This window comes from Podospora pseudopauciseta (assembly GCF_035222475.1).
Source record: "Podospora pseudopauciseta strain CBS 411.78 chromosome 7 map unlocalized CBS411.78m_7, whole genome shotgun sequence".
NCBI classification, from domain to species: Eukaryota; Fungi; Ascomycota; class Sordariomycetes; order Sordariales; family Podosporaceae; genus Podospora; species Podospora pseudopauciseta.
Window position 1 is genome coordinate 2,748,315 of NW_026946667.1, and position 13,248 is coordinate 2,761,562.

At 54.1% G+C, this 13,248-nt stretch overlaps 5 protein-coding genes across 5 annotated transcripts; 2 read left to right on the forward strand and 3 right to left on the reverse strand.

The window, feature by feature from the left end:
- Positions 1 to 30: 30 nt before the first annotated feature.
- QC763_711200 (uncharacterized protein) lies at positions 31 to 2,017 on the forward strand (the record flags this gene model as incomplete). The annotated part of the gene is given in 4 exon segments (XM_062916115.1): positions 31 to 1,364; positions 1,588 to 1,665; positions 1,751 to 1,839; positions 1,855 to 2,017. The coding sequence occupies 3 exon segments, from the start codon at positions 31 to 33 to the stop codon at positions 1,761 to 1,763; spliced, it is 1,425 nt and encodes a 474-aa protein (XP_062762131.1). The 3' UTR covers positions 1,764 to 1,839; positions 1,855 to 2,017.
- Positions 2,018 to 2,134: 117 nt separating this feature from the next.
- On the reverse strand, positions 2,135 to 3,469 carry QC763_711210 (uncharacterized protein; the record flags this gene model as incomplete). Its single annotated transcript, XM_062916116.1, has 1 exon — positions 2,135 to 3,469. One exon carries the CDS (start codon positions 3,467 to 3,469, stop codon positions 2,135 to 2,137), a length of 1,335 nt encoding a protein of 444 aa, XP_062762132.1.
- A 481-nt stretch (positions 3,470 to 3,950) lies between these two features.
- On the reverse strand, positions 3,951 to 4,276 carry QC763_0110590 (uncharacterized protein; the record flags this gene model as incomplete). The annotated part of the gene is made up of 2 exons (XM_062906481.1): positions 3,951 to 4,068; positions 4,209 to 4,276. The coding sequence occupies 2 exons, from the start codon at positions 4,274 to 4,276 to the stop codon at positions 3,951 to 3,953; spliced, it is 186 nt and encodes a 61-aa protein (XP_062762133.1).
- Positions 4,277 to 5,193: 917 nt separating this feature from the next.
- MAK11 lies at positions 5,194 to 6,882 on the forward strand (the record flags this gene model as incomplete). The annotated part of the gene is made up of 1 exon (XM_062916117.1): positions 5,194 to 6,882. The coding sequence occupies one exon, from the start codon at positions 5,194 to 5,196 to the stop codon at positions 6,880 to 6,882; it is 1,689 nt and encodes a 562-aa protein (XP_062762134.1).
- Positions 6,883 to 7,399: 517 nt separating this feature from the next.
- Positions 7,400 to 13,150, reverse strand: eaf1 (RNA polymerase II transcription elongation factor SpEAF; the record flags this gene model as incomplete). Its single annotated transcript, XM_062916118.1, has 4 exons — positions 12,188 to 13,150; positions 11,958 to 12,110; positions 8,726 to 11,849; positions 7,400 to 8,665 (listed from the first exon to the last, which is right to left on the reverse strand). The coding sequence occupies exons 1-4, from the start codon at positions 12,247 to 12,249 to the stop codon at positions 7,400 to 7,402; spliced, it is 4,605 nt and encodes a 1,534-aa protein (XP_062762135.1). The 5' UTR covers positions 12,250 to 13,150.
- Positions 13,151 to 13,248: the final 98 nt, after the last annotated feature.

Consider the following 13,248-nt stretch of genomic DNA (forward strand, 5'->3'; position numbering starts at 1 on the left):
CGTTCAATCGCTAATCATCCGGGTAGGTAAATGGCCGATCACGACCCCGTCTGGAAGCCTAAGGAGCTTCTCGCATGCCCTTCATGTTCAAACCTCCTACGCGAGCCGACAATCTTCCCATGCGGAACCTCATTATGCAAGACTTGCCTACCGGAACCGCTTGAGCGGCCAAGAAACATCACCTTTCCCGTGCTGGAGAACCGTCAAAAGGTCTACCGCTGCCTGTGCGGGAAAGACCACGCGGTGATGGACTGCGGGACTGACATCCTCGCCTCGAGCATCATGAGCACCGTTCACGGGGAACTCGAGCGCCAACCCGCCGCCGCCCCAGAAGAGGAAGAGTCCTTCCTCGCCCGGCTGAGCAAAGTCCTCAGACCGGAGTTCGACTGCCCGATATGCTTTGAGCTGTTTGATGAGCCTGCCACGACGCCGTGCGGGCATACGTATTGTCGTCCGTGTCTGAAGTCGATAACTACTCATGGGGAGGATCTTTACTGTCCTGTTTGTCGTCAGGGTCTCACTTTGGATGGGACGCCGTTTTTGTCGGAATACCCGGAGAATCGCATTATTATGAAATTGATACCCGTCCTCTGGCCGGACGAGCTTGAGGCCCGGAAGGATATACCCCCTGCACCACCGCCTCGTCAGGACGAAATACCCATTTTTGCGCTAGCGACGGCGATGCCGACGATGAAGATGCCGTTCCGGATTTTTGAGCCGCGGTATAGGCTTATGATGAAGAGGGTGCTGAGGGGGAATAAAGAGTTTGGCATGACGATGGTTGATCCCCTGACGAGGAAGGAGAGCGATGTGGGGACTGTTTTGAGGGTGGAGGCTCACCGGTTGCTTGACAATGGGGATTATCTGGTCAAGGTGGTGGGGGTGAGGCGGTTCAGGGTTTTGGAGAGGAGGGTGAGGGACGAGTATTGGATGGCAAATGTTGAGCCGTTTGGGGATGTGAGCTTTGAGGAGGAGGAGGCGATGGAGGCGATGGAGACTGGAAGACAGCAAGGGGAGGAGGATAAAGCTGATGGCGTTTCTTTTGAGGTGGAGGGACGTACCGCCATCGGCACTGAGGACACCGCTCCCACCCCCACGACAACCACCACGGACATGACTGTGGAATCACTTCATACCGCCTCCACCAGGGACCTCATGGCCTTTGCGTTTGGCAGGGCGATGAAACACCGAATTGACGACCCTCTCATGCCTAGCGACCCATCAAAATTCACGTGGTGGTTTGCTCACAAGCTTCGGGATCCACCAAAGAGACAGGACTTTTTGGTCGAAAGGAGCGTGAGAAGACGGTTGAAGATGTGTTGTGAGAAGTTCATCGAGCTTGAAAAGACGGCGATGACTTCTTGGTGAGTTTATTTTTTTTTCCTTCCTCAGTATTTCTATCATCTTTTCAGGCCCTCTTGACTACCTATCCACCCCCAGAAGCCTATTGAATCTCTCTTGGCACCCTTATATGTCTTTGACGTATAACTTCACGTTTGTTGCTCCCCCCAACGAGGCAGGCAGGCTGCTACACAGACGAAACCCTTGGGAATGGATACGAAGCTAACGTTTTTTTTGTCCGTCTAGGGTATATTGGCTACACCGCGCTCTAAGGAGCTTTCCACTGCCCATTTCAACTGCCTTGCTGATCATATTGTTGTGTCTGTATGTGTTCCTTCCAGTTTGGATTAGCCCGAGATCATAGATCTCTGTTAGGGAATGCACTGCTAACTAGGTTTTGTGTTTGTAGTTGGGTGTCGTAAGGAGAAGGGATACTATTGGATGCACGCTTTGGACTGTTTTGTAATATATTAGATGCGTTGTACATAATTTTTTTTTGTTTTTTTTTTTTTTTTGGCTGTATGGTCACTAAAAGCAAGGTGGTAAGGAATGGCTGTGGATAGATATAATCTAGGCTAGATATTTGGTTGAGCCTGTTCGGCGTGCTATCACCCTTCTTTTTCGGCTTGTTTGAATACCAACAGTTCAGCTCACATTTTCACCAGACTAAAACGACATTTCACAAACAGAATCGAGATTAAAATAGTGTTAAATATTCCTCCAAAATTCTCTCTTACATATCAAACCATGTCTCAGATAGACTCTTCTCTCCATAACCAACCAGCCATTCCCATCACCTAACACCCCCCCATCTCCCCCTCGCAGCCCCCTCCCCACTGAGCGCCAACCTCCTCCCAATATTCCCAAAGCAAACACAGCTACAAAACAACACACTCAACATCCACACCCCCGTCTCAACCACCTCCCTCTCCCCTACCAACTTGACCCCCCCCGACCCAGCCACATATCCAGCATTTGCACTCCCATTCCTCCTCATGCGCCCCGACCCCAACCCCCCCCCATCCCCATGCTGATAAAATGACGGCGCGGGCATCAACCCCGGAAACACATCCTTCAACCCCAACCCAATCATGCCCACCGTCCCCACCAACCCAACAAACGCGCTCAGCAAAAACCCCGGCTTCGACCGGTCGATAAGATACCAAATAAACGGGTTTATCAACGCCAGCGTCAGAGACACCTGCATCGTCGACGTCCAAGACAGCTTCCTAATGGCAAAGACGATCCCCACAAACAGGCCGATCGATCGGATAACGAGCACATAGTCCGCGTCTTGCTGTCGCCCTTCCCGTTCGCTCTGCTGCCGTTGTTGTTGTGGGGATGACGGGAGGGGTTTGCCGGTCAGAGGCCCGTTCTTCTTCGCGGCGGGGATGAAAAACTGGTCAAACCAGGGGAGGAGGCATCCCAACAAAACGCCCGAGGCGCCCCAGAAGAGGAGGTATCGCCAGTCGAGGGGTTCGTCCGAGGTAGTGGGGGGTTGTTGGGGATCAAAGTTTTGCGCTCTGGGGAGGCGGGTGACGAGGACGCCGTAGCCTAGGCCGAGGGCGAAGAGTAAAGAGGCGCGGAGGGCCATGGAGAAGATGATGAATGCTTGGGAAGGGGGTTCGAGGTCGGCGGTGGGGGCTAAAGAGGGGAAGTACGAGGTTCGAATCGAGTTTCGGATGTGCTCTCTGTCAATGTGGCTGCTGCTGTCTCTTCGCTTCTTGATCAGCGTGAGGGTTCGCTCGTCGATGTCCCCTGGGTCTGGGGACTGTAGAGTGCCAGGGGTTTGTCCACCTGTGTTGTTGTCCCATGAGGGGGTATCGACGGCGTCTCCTTTTATGCCTGGTGTCAGAGACGGGGAGTAGATCCCTAGGAGTGTAGAACCGGTGAGGTTCATGAACGAGGTGGCGCGGCTGATGGTGCTAGGGTTTCTCGACGCTTGGCTGGGGTTGTTGTGAATGTCGAGGAAGGCAAGGTCGGAGGCCGTGATGCCTGGTGTTCGAGTTGCACTTGGGGGTGCCGAATCTTCTTCGGGAGGTGTGGGAGATGTGAAGGCCAGCCGGAAAGGTCTCCGGGGAATGGGACGGAGGATCTCCGGGCCCTGACGCTCGGGTGATTCTTCCATAGTGTTTGGTGTGTCCTCTCTTCAAGCAGCTAGTGCGAGGTTGTTCTCGCAGTGGAAGCTTCCAAGCTCGTCCCAATCCAGTTGGTTGAGATTCGCGTCCAGCTCGTGTAACCACAGCCCAATAGCCCAAGATTTCTTTTTCAATATGTTGCCAACCACTCTGCTTCTATTTCGTCCGGCGTTTGGATGACCCGTGGTCGTCAGGGTTGGGAGCTCGACAAAGCAAGGGAGGAATAAATAGTCTTCAATAAATGGGGGAAATGATCCAGATCCAGGCGTCCTGCCAACGTTGCAGGAAGCACCAAGACGCAGTAACAATTGATCATACGCCAATGGGCAAAAGTGACAGCAGAAGTGTCTGTTTCATTTGGGTTGACAAGAGTTGGGACGATACCAGGCGTCCCGTAGATGTACGGAGCTAGAAAAGATGGGAGGAAGCAAGATGTGGTCAGGCCGAAGAGGTGCCAGATCAGGCAAGTGTTTAAGGGCAGACGCGCGTGGAAACGCCAAACCGGAGCGAGTGCAGGGATTTCCATTCCAAGCCCGCTTGCATGCATCCCTCCCACAAAATGACCAGAGTGCCGACGGCACTGGACACACTGCGTCTCTTTTTAACTTTGTCGCTGATGCAACAGCAGAATTTGTTTGGTTTCTGCATCAAGTCAGTGGGTGCGTTGCACCGCTGTGTGTTCGTATAACCAATAGTGTATAGAAATATGAAATATCAGCCTGAACACACCCTCTTCTCTTTGTGTAAGTGACGATCCCCCCGACCTGGAAGGGTCCATCAGCTCCGGAGAGCGACATGGAGAATTGATTGAAAAGCGGGGTGTCCTGGTCCCTGTTTTAGTGGGACAATTGAGCTTCTTCTCACTGACTGTCCTTCACAGCATGTGATCAAGCACCAAACTCGTCCAAGCTTCAGGGTTGGTCTCCTGACTCTGACCCCAGGACTCAACAGCGTCAACCGTCACGAAGTTCTCGTGGGCAGCGACTTAGCCCACGTTGTACCCCTCTCTTGACGTCGTCCAAGGAGCTATCCAGCCTCCTCAGTGCTCCTTCAGTGGGACAAATGGCCATGACCAATCCGGGAAGCTGTATCGTTGCCTGGCTCGGGTTGGTTGTCATTCTGCAAGCTGTCGATCTAGGAATTTTGTTGCTGCAACGCTGCACTGACAGCATCAGGCGATCAAGCCGAGCAGTCTGGCTCTGGTCATTGGACGGCTTGCATTCTGCCGCATGAGTCGAAGTGACCCGAGACGAGATTAGACTGAGAGCCTCTTTGGTCTTGCCTCCTCAGAGTTGTAGTGATACGATGCCCCTCTCGCCAGATTTTGGACACGTCGTCGCGAGACGATTCACGTGAGAGAAGATCACTCCAGTTAGAAGTCCAACAAAGTGCCAAAAACCAGTGTGCCCTACACTACACCATGTGCTGGCCGGCACCTTGATGGTTCCAGCGCCACTATCTACTACCAAGAAACACTTGATATCAGCGTCAAACTGTGGAGCTAGAATGAGTTGAGGTCTCATGAAGTAAAGAATTGAACAACATACTTACCTAAGAATGAGCCTCAGCTTGCCCAGCTTCCATTGCTGTCTGTCAAACCTGAATTCCAAGCTTTTGATCACTGACAAGCTTGGCCAGAGCTAGTCGGCCAAGATGTGAGCGATAAGATAAGAAAAAAGTCCCCACTAAAAAAAGTTCGAGCAACGTCCATCTAATGCGACAACAAATCCATGTTGGAAAAAAGATCTTAGAAAGTGACACCAAAACAACAGTCTCCCTCATATCACCACCACCCACAGAACCAATGGCCCCCAAGAGAAAAAGAGAAGCTGCCGCCAATGGCGATGTCGCCGAAAAATCCAATGCGACCAAGAAAGTCAAAGCCCCCCCGGCCAAAGCCGCTGCTCCCCCCAAGTCGACCGCTTTCAAGCTGAACGGCGATGCCCCCGTCCACATCCAACTCATCGCCGGTTCCTACGACCGCATTCTCCACGGTATCACCGTCACTATCAAAACAACCGAAGTCACCTCTGAACCCCCAGCAGAGGCCGAATCCACCGACAAGAAGAAGAAGAAGTCCAAAAAGTCGAAAACCACCACCCCCATCACAACAACCGAGCAATCCGCCTCCTTCGCCGACACCTTCCTCTTCAACGCCCACAACTCCGCCATCCGCTGCCTCGCCATCTCCCCCCCCTCCGCCCCAACCCCTAAACAAACCCAAAAGGTCCTCCTCGCAACCGGCTCAACAGACGAGCGCATCAACATCTACAACCTCTCCGCCCACCCCCCCTCCTCCCGCTCCATCTCCGACCCAGACACCCAGCTCCTCTCCTCTCTCGCCCCCCGCCCCATCCTCGAAAACAACAAGAACCGCGAGCTCGGCACTCTGCTGCATCATACAGGCAACATAACCCGTCTCTGCTTCCCCAACCGCTCCAAGCTCCTCTCCGCAGCAGAGGACTGCACCATCGGCGTGACCCGCACCCGCGACTGGGCCCTCCTCCACAACTTTAAATGCCCCATCCCCAAGGTTTTTGGTCGCCCATCAGGTGACACCGCCGGTGTGGGCGGGACCCCCCAGGGCGTCAACGACTTTGCGGTTCACCCCTCCAACAAGATCATGATTTCGGTCTCCAAGGGAGAGAAATGCATGCGTCTTTGGAACTTGGAGACGGGAAAGAAGTCGAGGGTGTTGAATTTTGAACGGACGATGCTTAATGAAGCGGGGGAGGGGAAGCACTCGACTGGTGAAGCGAGACGAATCATCTGGGGCAGCAGCAGCAGCAAGGGAGGGGAGGATGAGTTTGCGCTCGCGTTTGATAGGGATGTGGTTGTGTTTGGGATGGACTGCAGGCCGAGGTGCAGGGTGATGGGGGGGAGCAACAGGACAAAGGTTCATGTGATCAAGTACGTCCGGCTTGGGGATGAGGAGGAGGATGGTGCTTTGTTGGCGGTTTCGACCGAGGATGGGAGGGTGCTGTTTTTTGATACGGCGGAAGAAAACTGTCAGCCTGCGACTGAGGGGAAGACGCTTGCCACGGCGAGGCTTGTCGGTCAGCTGGGCGGGAAGGAGGCCGGTGTGACGGGCAGAGTGAAGGATTTTGTGGTTTTGCCTGTGGAAGACGAAAAGGGGGTTAGGTCGTGGTTTGTGGCTACGGCGGGGAGTGATGGGCTGGTTCGTGTTTGGAGGTTGGGCAGCGGTGAGCTCAAGGTTGAGGAGAAGAAGGAGGAGTCGACAAGACAAGTAGGGAAGCTGCTGGGCGCGTATGGGACGCAAAACAGGATTACGTGCTTGGGGGGCTTCGTCATGATACCCAGGTCCGACGGGGCCGAGGAGAGCGAGTACGAGTTTGACGACGAGGAGGATGACGATGACGAGGAGGATAGCTATGATGAGTAGAGTGTCAGTCAGGGGTTTACACGGCGTTTTAGATGGGGAGTGGGTAGCCAGGCTCGTATAATATTCAAAAAGACAAATTGCCCATTTCATTGGGAGACAAGACAGGAACAACCAGAAAATACATGCAGACGTGCCCTTCGCCATGCTTTCTATGTTCTTCTTTGGATCATTGGTTTGTGTCTGATCACTTGTAATATGTACATGAATCAGGTCAAAAACACCCCCTAAACTCCCCAGTCCAGTCCTCCGCTGACCTCTATCCTTTATAGAGAGTTTAACTCAACTCGTTCTACCCGTGTTTGAAAAACAATGCAGAGGATATAACGCATGCATTACAGGGCAAGGTCCGTCCCGTCTACCGAATGATGCCCGTGCCCGCCTTCTACCCTCAAAATATGTACCATGTTTTGATCATGAGAAACCAGCTCCAGTCCACTGCAACATAAAACACATTGCGACCGTGGCAGTGCTTTGTAGTTACAAGACAAGTCTAGCAGTCCAGCAACAAACTACATGATTATTTACCAGGCGCAGGCGTGGCACTACCACTCGCTTGCCTTTGGTGTTGAGCAGCTTGTTGCTGCTGTTGCTGAGCCTGCTGAGCCTGCTGGGCAGCAAGTTGAGCAACTTGCTGGGCTTGTGCTTGTTGCACTGCCGCTGCTTGGTGAGCCTGCGGATTATGTGGCTGCTGTTGCTGGGCCTGCTGCTGGGCTTGTTGAGCCTGCTGTTGGGCTTGGATCTGGGCAGCTTGGGCCTGCTGCTGAGCCCGCAGCAATGATGCGTATTGATGCGGGCTCGTGGTTGCTGTCATGGCGTTCAGGCCTGGTTGGTGTCCCAGCTGCCCAGCCGCAGCGCTCATAGCGGCCTGCTGGTGAGCTTGGGCAAGCTGGTGATTCTGGGCGTTCTGGACGATGATCCTGCCCACTTGCTCCATGGCCAGGTTCCTGGCCTCCTGTTGCGTGAGGCCTGGACTCTTGTTCCGATAATGCACCTCCAACTCAGCGATGCGCTGCTGTACTGCAGGGTTAAGAGCCCCACCCGCCACTCTGGGGTTTAGCATGGGCATCGTCAGCCCAGCGCCTGGTGAAGTAGCCAAGCCACCTCCGTTAAAGGCCGCCATCATGGCCTGGGCGTTGGCATTGGCCATAAATGCTCCTTGGTTTAGACCGTTTACCACACTGCGCATGGGTGAGGGTGAATTCTGGGTTCCATTGACCTGGGGGTGCTGTTGAGGTTGCTGGCCAACCTGCTGAGGCTGTGGCTGCTGCTGAGGCTGCTGGGCCACTCCTTGTTGAGGCTGATGTTGCTGCTGCCCAACCTGCTGTTGCTGGTGGCCGTGAACCTGTTGGTGGGCTTGTTGAGCTGCCGCCTGTTGAGCCTGTTGAGCCGCCTGTCGCTGTTGCTGAGCAAGTCGAATGGCCGCCTGCTGCTGCTGTTGGATGGTTTGAGCCTGCAGGACGAGGTTGAGATCTGGCTGTGGTGTCGCCATTGGCATTCTCTGCTGTGCTTGGAGAGCGGCTTGAAGCTGAGCTTGAGGGATGCCGGCCATGGGAGGAACAAGTGCACCAAGACCATTCAAACGAGCCTGAACGGCAGGTGGCACTGCTCCGAGAGGTGCTTGCATCGGGACCCGTGCTTGCACTCTGTTCTGGGCCACTTGGGCTGGCACGTTCAGCCGGGCAGCGGCGGCGGCGGCCATCAGGGAATTGGCACCAGACATTTGCCCAGCCTGTGCCGCGGCAAGAGCAGCAGGCGTGCCCGGTACCGCGTGAGGCTGTGGTTTCTGCCATGTGATGTTAGTTCTGGAAAGACTTGGTGAAAGAGTAGGGATTGTGAAGCTTACCAGATTCTTTCCGAGGGCAACTGCTTGCCGCGCTGTGTATTGAGCCATCCTCTCAGCAAGTTTCTGGTCACGCTCATGCCTCATTATGCTATAATCACGCGGCGTCTTGGCCGGCGGAATCGGCTGCCTGGATACCTCATTCACCTTACGGCTGGCAACTTGACTGGCTTGTTGTTGGGCCTTCTGGATGGCCGTCTCCCGCCTCTTCGCCAGTTTCCTCATGGCATCAATCATGGCCAAATGCTTCTGGTTGCGGCGCCGTTCTACCCGCATCGTCGTGGTCGGCCTGCGCCTAGGAACCGGAGTGACTGCGCCATTTGGCCCAACTTGCTGCTGGGCCGTCTGGTTCTGCTGCAGGATAGCCCGCTGGGCATTGTCTATACGTAGCTGATATTGCTTAAAGTACGGCGTCTTGGCCAATTCAGTAGGCAGGCCTTCCAGATTGGTCCACCGCTCAAAGCATTCCCAAGGAGTCCGCCGCTCAGCGCCTGAAGAAAAGAGGGATTTTGTCGACATCACGCTGGAAATCAGAGACCAGTTATAGTTGTACTCGAGTGCTAGTGACTTGAGCTGGTTGTCTTCCGCAAAGGTCCATTGCGATGCCATCCTGCATTCAAAGAAGCTCTGAGAAGGCATGGGGTACTCGGTCGGGGGTCGGAATTGGTGACCTGCGTGCAAACGATCTCGAACAGCTTTCATTTCAGGGTTGAATAGCGCAACGGCCGAGTTTTCTGGCTGCGAATGCGCATTGTTATCTGGCTGCGTGCCGAATATAACTTCATCGCCATCTTCCTTGTCGCTGTCTGAAAGATAGTCGAAGCGACGTCGCTTTCGCGGTGGGCCTTTGTCGGCCAGTACCATCTCGCCCTCGACAAACTTGCTCAGGGGCACAGCTGGTCTCTTCCATTTTGCATCCGGATCATATTCGGGCCCAACAAGGTCGAACTTGGGTACTTGGAGGGGTGATCCATACATGGGAAGGTTCTCGAGCAGGAGTTCAGCCGTCTTACTAGGCTGCAGTCCAAAAACAACCTCGTCATCCTGGAGCGCAAATATCATGGCGGGCGCCACCGTCTCGACCATGGCCTCCAAGTGCTCATCCTCATGTTCCGCCGGTGAATCCGAGTGATCCAATTCGGGAAGTGGCTCTTCTCCTCCTTCACCAGAATCAGTCATTTGAACATCCTGGCCCGGTGCTGTTGGTTTTGGTGGTACAACAGCATTGACCTGAAGCGCGCGGCGTTCCTCGGGGCTTGAGTAAACCCATTCTGCGCACGCATATGCAAGATTCCGAGCAACTGCCCTTTTCCACTTGCGCTCTTCTCGGAAGTCTGTCCTCATCCACTTCATTTCCTGGAGCAAAACATCCTGGTGAGACGGGGGCCTGGTCGGCTCTGGACACCTCATAGGTTGTCTCAGGGACCACTTGTCATGCTGCTGTAAATGGTAAACCCTTCTCAGAATCTTGCACGCCTGGTGATCGAGTATCGACAGGTACTGGTCAGACGTGGAGACTGTCTTGTGGGCCTGGTTAAGTAGTTTCTCAATAGGCTTCATCCAGGTAGATGTGCGGGTGAACCCTTCAATGAAAAGCGGAGTGAAATAGTCATCAGAAGGTATATATCCAGGCCTCTGGCGATTGATCGCCAAAACACTGTCATCAACCGTCTTGTGTGTTTTCTTTGCCGGCTTGCCGAAAATAACTGTCGGGACACTTCTTCGCCGTCGATCGCGTTCCCTATTCGCGAGCAACTTCAGTTGCGGGGCTGAGAGGTTCTTTTCCGAATCATTATCTGCCTCCTCGGGGACCCGGGGTTCGGTGGCCTGGGGCGCTGGAGGCTCAATGGTAATGGTTGGAACTTCCCTGGCTGGGGTTGCCCGTTGTTGTGTGACAGCGACATTTTCGTCCTTCGAAACCCCTACAGGTGTTGGCGTGGAGCTTGAAACCGGGGTAGGTGTAGCCTTGGTGACTGCTTCGTGAGCTGAGGGCCGCTGTGGGACTTCTGTCGGTTGTGTTGGAACAGAAACATCCAAGTCCATCGGCGCAACTGAGCTAGCTTCCCGCCTTTCGCTCACAGGTCCCGGAGTGGGTGATAGTCCATTCGCAAGAGGTGGTGTGCTCTGCATCACAGTTTGGCCAACAACTTGAGCCGCATTTTGAACAGGTTTCGCTAATGCTTCGGCGGAAGACTTGCCGGCGGAACGGGCCTCTGCAGGGCTCAGGGCTTTATCTTCTGGCTCCTGAGGTGACGCTGAGCTACCCTCATGTGCAAGCTGTGCTGCAGCAGACTCCTGAAGAAGCTGGGCCTCAACACCACTCATTACTGCCGAATTCAACTCGTCCAACGAAGTTGCATCTGCCGTAGGATTGCTTGCGTTCCGTTCGCCTTCCCTATCTCCTGCTGTAACATCCTCTGGAGCCTTGACGCCATTCGTATCGTCTGCTCTTTCCACATACGGTGGTCCTTCATTCTCGGGACTCGTGTTTGCCGAATCTGCCACAGCAGGAGTTTGTGCCGACAAGGCGGTGGAGCCAGGAGAGGATAGAGCATCTTGGTACCGTGACGAGTCTGCCGTTGCTGGGGCTGAACCTGAGTCTTTCGGGCTCGCAACACTGTCGACATCCATCGATCCGGGGGCATGTTCGAGAGGCACAGCATTCGTGATGATGCGAGGTTTCGCTGACGCTGGCGCTGATGGATGAGCAGGCTGCGCCAGAGAGGGTGTGGTGATGGTACCATTCGTGGCGATATGGTTGCTTGTCGCGGTGGTTAGCGGTAAGGAGGACGATGCCTTCTCATGTAGGTCAGTATGTAAGCCATTCTGTCCAAGCGATCCTGCTTTCGAATTATCGGGCGCGGCCAGGGGTAACGGAGTCGAGGTTGTCGTCGTTGTCGAAGATTGTGGTAGGACCTGTTGGTCCTGCACCGTCAACGAAGACTTCGGGGTGCTGAGTTGAGCATCATTCGCTACGTGGGCGGCAGGCTTATTGGCCGGGGCATCCTTGATGGAAGAATGGGGCACATTCTCAATAGTTGCAGGTTGGGAGTGAGCTGGAAGAGTTCGTGCATCGAATAGGACTTTTCGGCGCGGGAACTTGGCGAGCTTTCCCAGTCGTCGGCCTCTATAAGTTCACCAGGTTAGAACAAGAGCCAGAGTGACGCGACAGCACGGTGTCACGTCGCTGAGGACATAAAACAGCCTAGAGTTGCAGATATGAGAAGGTACGTACTGAGTGAAGTCAGTGTCAATCAAGAAAGATGTTTCGGCTGGTGCTGTCGGGGCCGCGTCGAGGTTGCTGAGGTCCAGGTTCGGAATGCCATCTTCGTCGGTCGCAACAGCATATAGTTCGCGCAGCTTGCGCTTCCGCGACTGCACAATTGAGCTACACCAGGTTAATACCGACTTTTGCATATCAAAATGATCGGAAAATTGAGCTCTATCGAATGCACCGCTACTTACCTCAAACTCTCCCGTTTTGATCGCAGCAGCTTCGCGCGGTCGGCGGGACCGACCTCAGTCATGTCATCAGCGACCGCGACATCCGTTTTTAATCAAACGGATGTGATTATGGGCTTGAGAGAATTGAGCAGACCCAAAATGAGCGATAAGAAATGATGGAAATCGCGGGCGTTGCGACTTTCAACACTGCGTCGATTGATTGAAATGGTCGCGAGGCAGAGGGTAAAATCTCTGTCGTGCCGGTTTGGGGGGCTATCAGATAATCCAGAGTCAAGAATGGGAATCGGGCAGCGGCTGGCGGGAATGATGCAGTAAGAGAATCGAAAAATGTTAAGCCGAGATGCATCAGCGCCTGAAGAAAGCGTGAACTCGCCGTTTGGAGAGGTGCTGACGACAGCTGCTGGGGCTGCATTATAGAGGGGAAAAGGCCTGGAAAATCCACTAGATTGGGGCATCAACGCGGCAACAGCTTCTGAGTGAGTGAATAACACAGTGTGGATCCATCTTGCCACGGTAGCAAGGATGTCTTGGCGAGAAAGGCACGTCTGCCACTCTGCAGGTGATGCCAAGGAAGGGGGGCCGCGGCGGCTGAAAGAAACGCTGGAAGGGGATGAGAGAGTGACGAGAGTATGAAGAACTGCTTCTTCCTGGAATAAGAATCCAGATGCTGCAAATAAAGAGGACTTGCTGAATATCCCGTCATGCTGTACCAGAGCCTCGAGCCTCGAGGGAGCCATGATCATGTCTGGCCGCCTTGCCACCAGCCTGCCTTGGAGGCTCATGAACGTCCCTGCTCAGGGCTATCGACGGCTGATCTCGGCAGGTTGGGATGGTGTCGATGTCGAAGCATGAGGTGTTCGAGGGCTGTAGTAACGAAAACAGAAGAAAATCGGTGTCATGGGAAAAAGTAGCCGATCCGGTTGTGAAACCCAAAGTGTGGAGTGAGGAAAGTGTCAGCATCCTGAAGCTTGTTGGATGACATTCATGGATGTCTTTGCGGATAATAAGCTTTCTAAGCCATTCTGCCTGACCGATCAGGCATAAAGTACTACACGATGCCG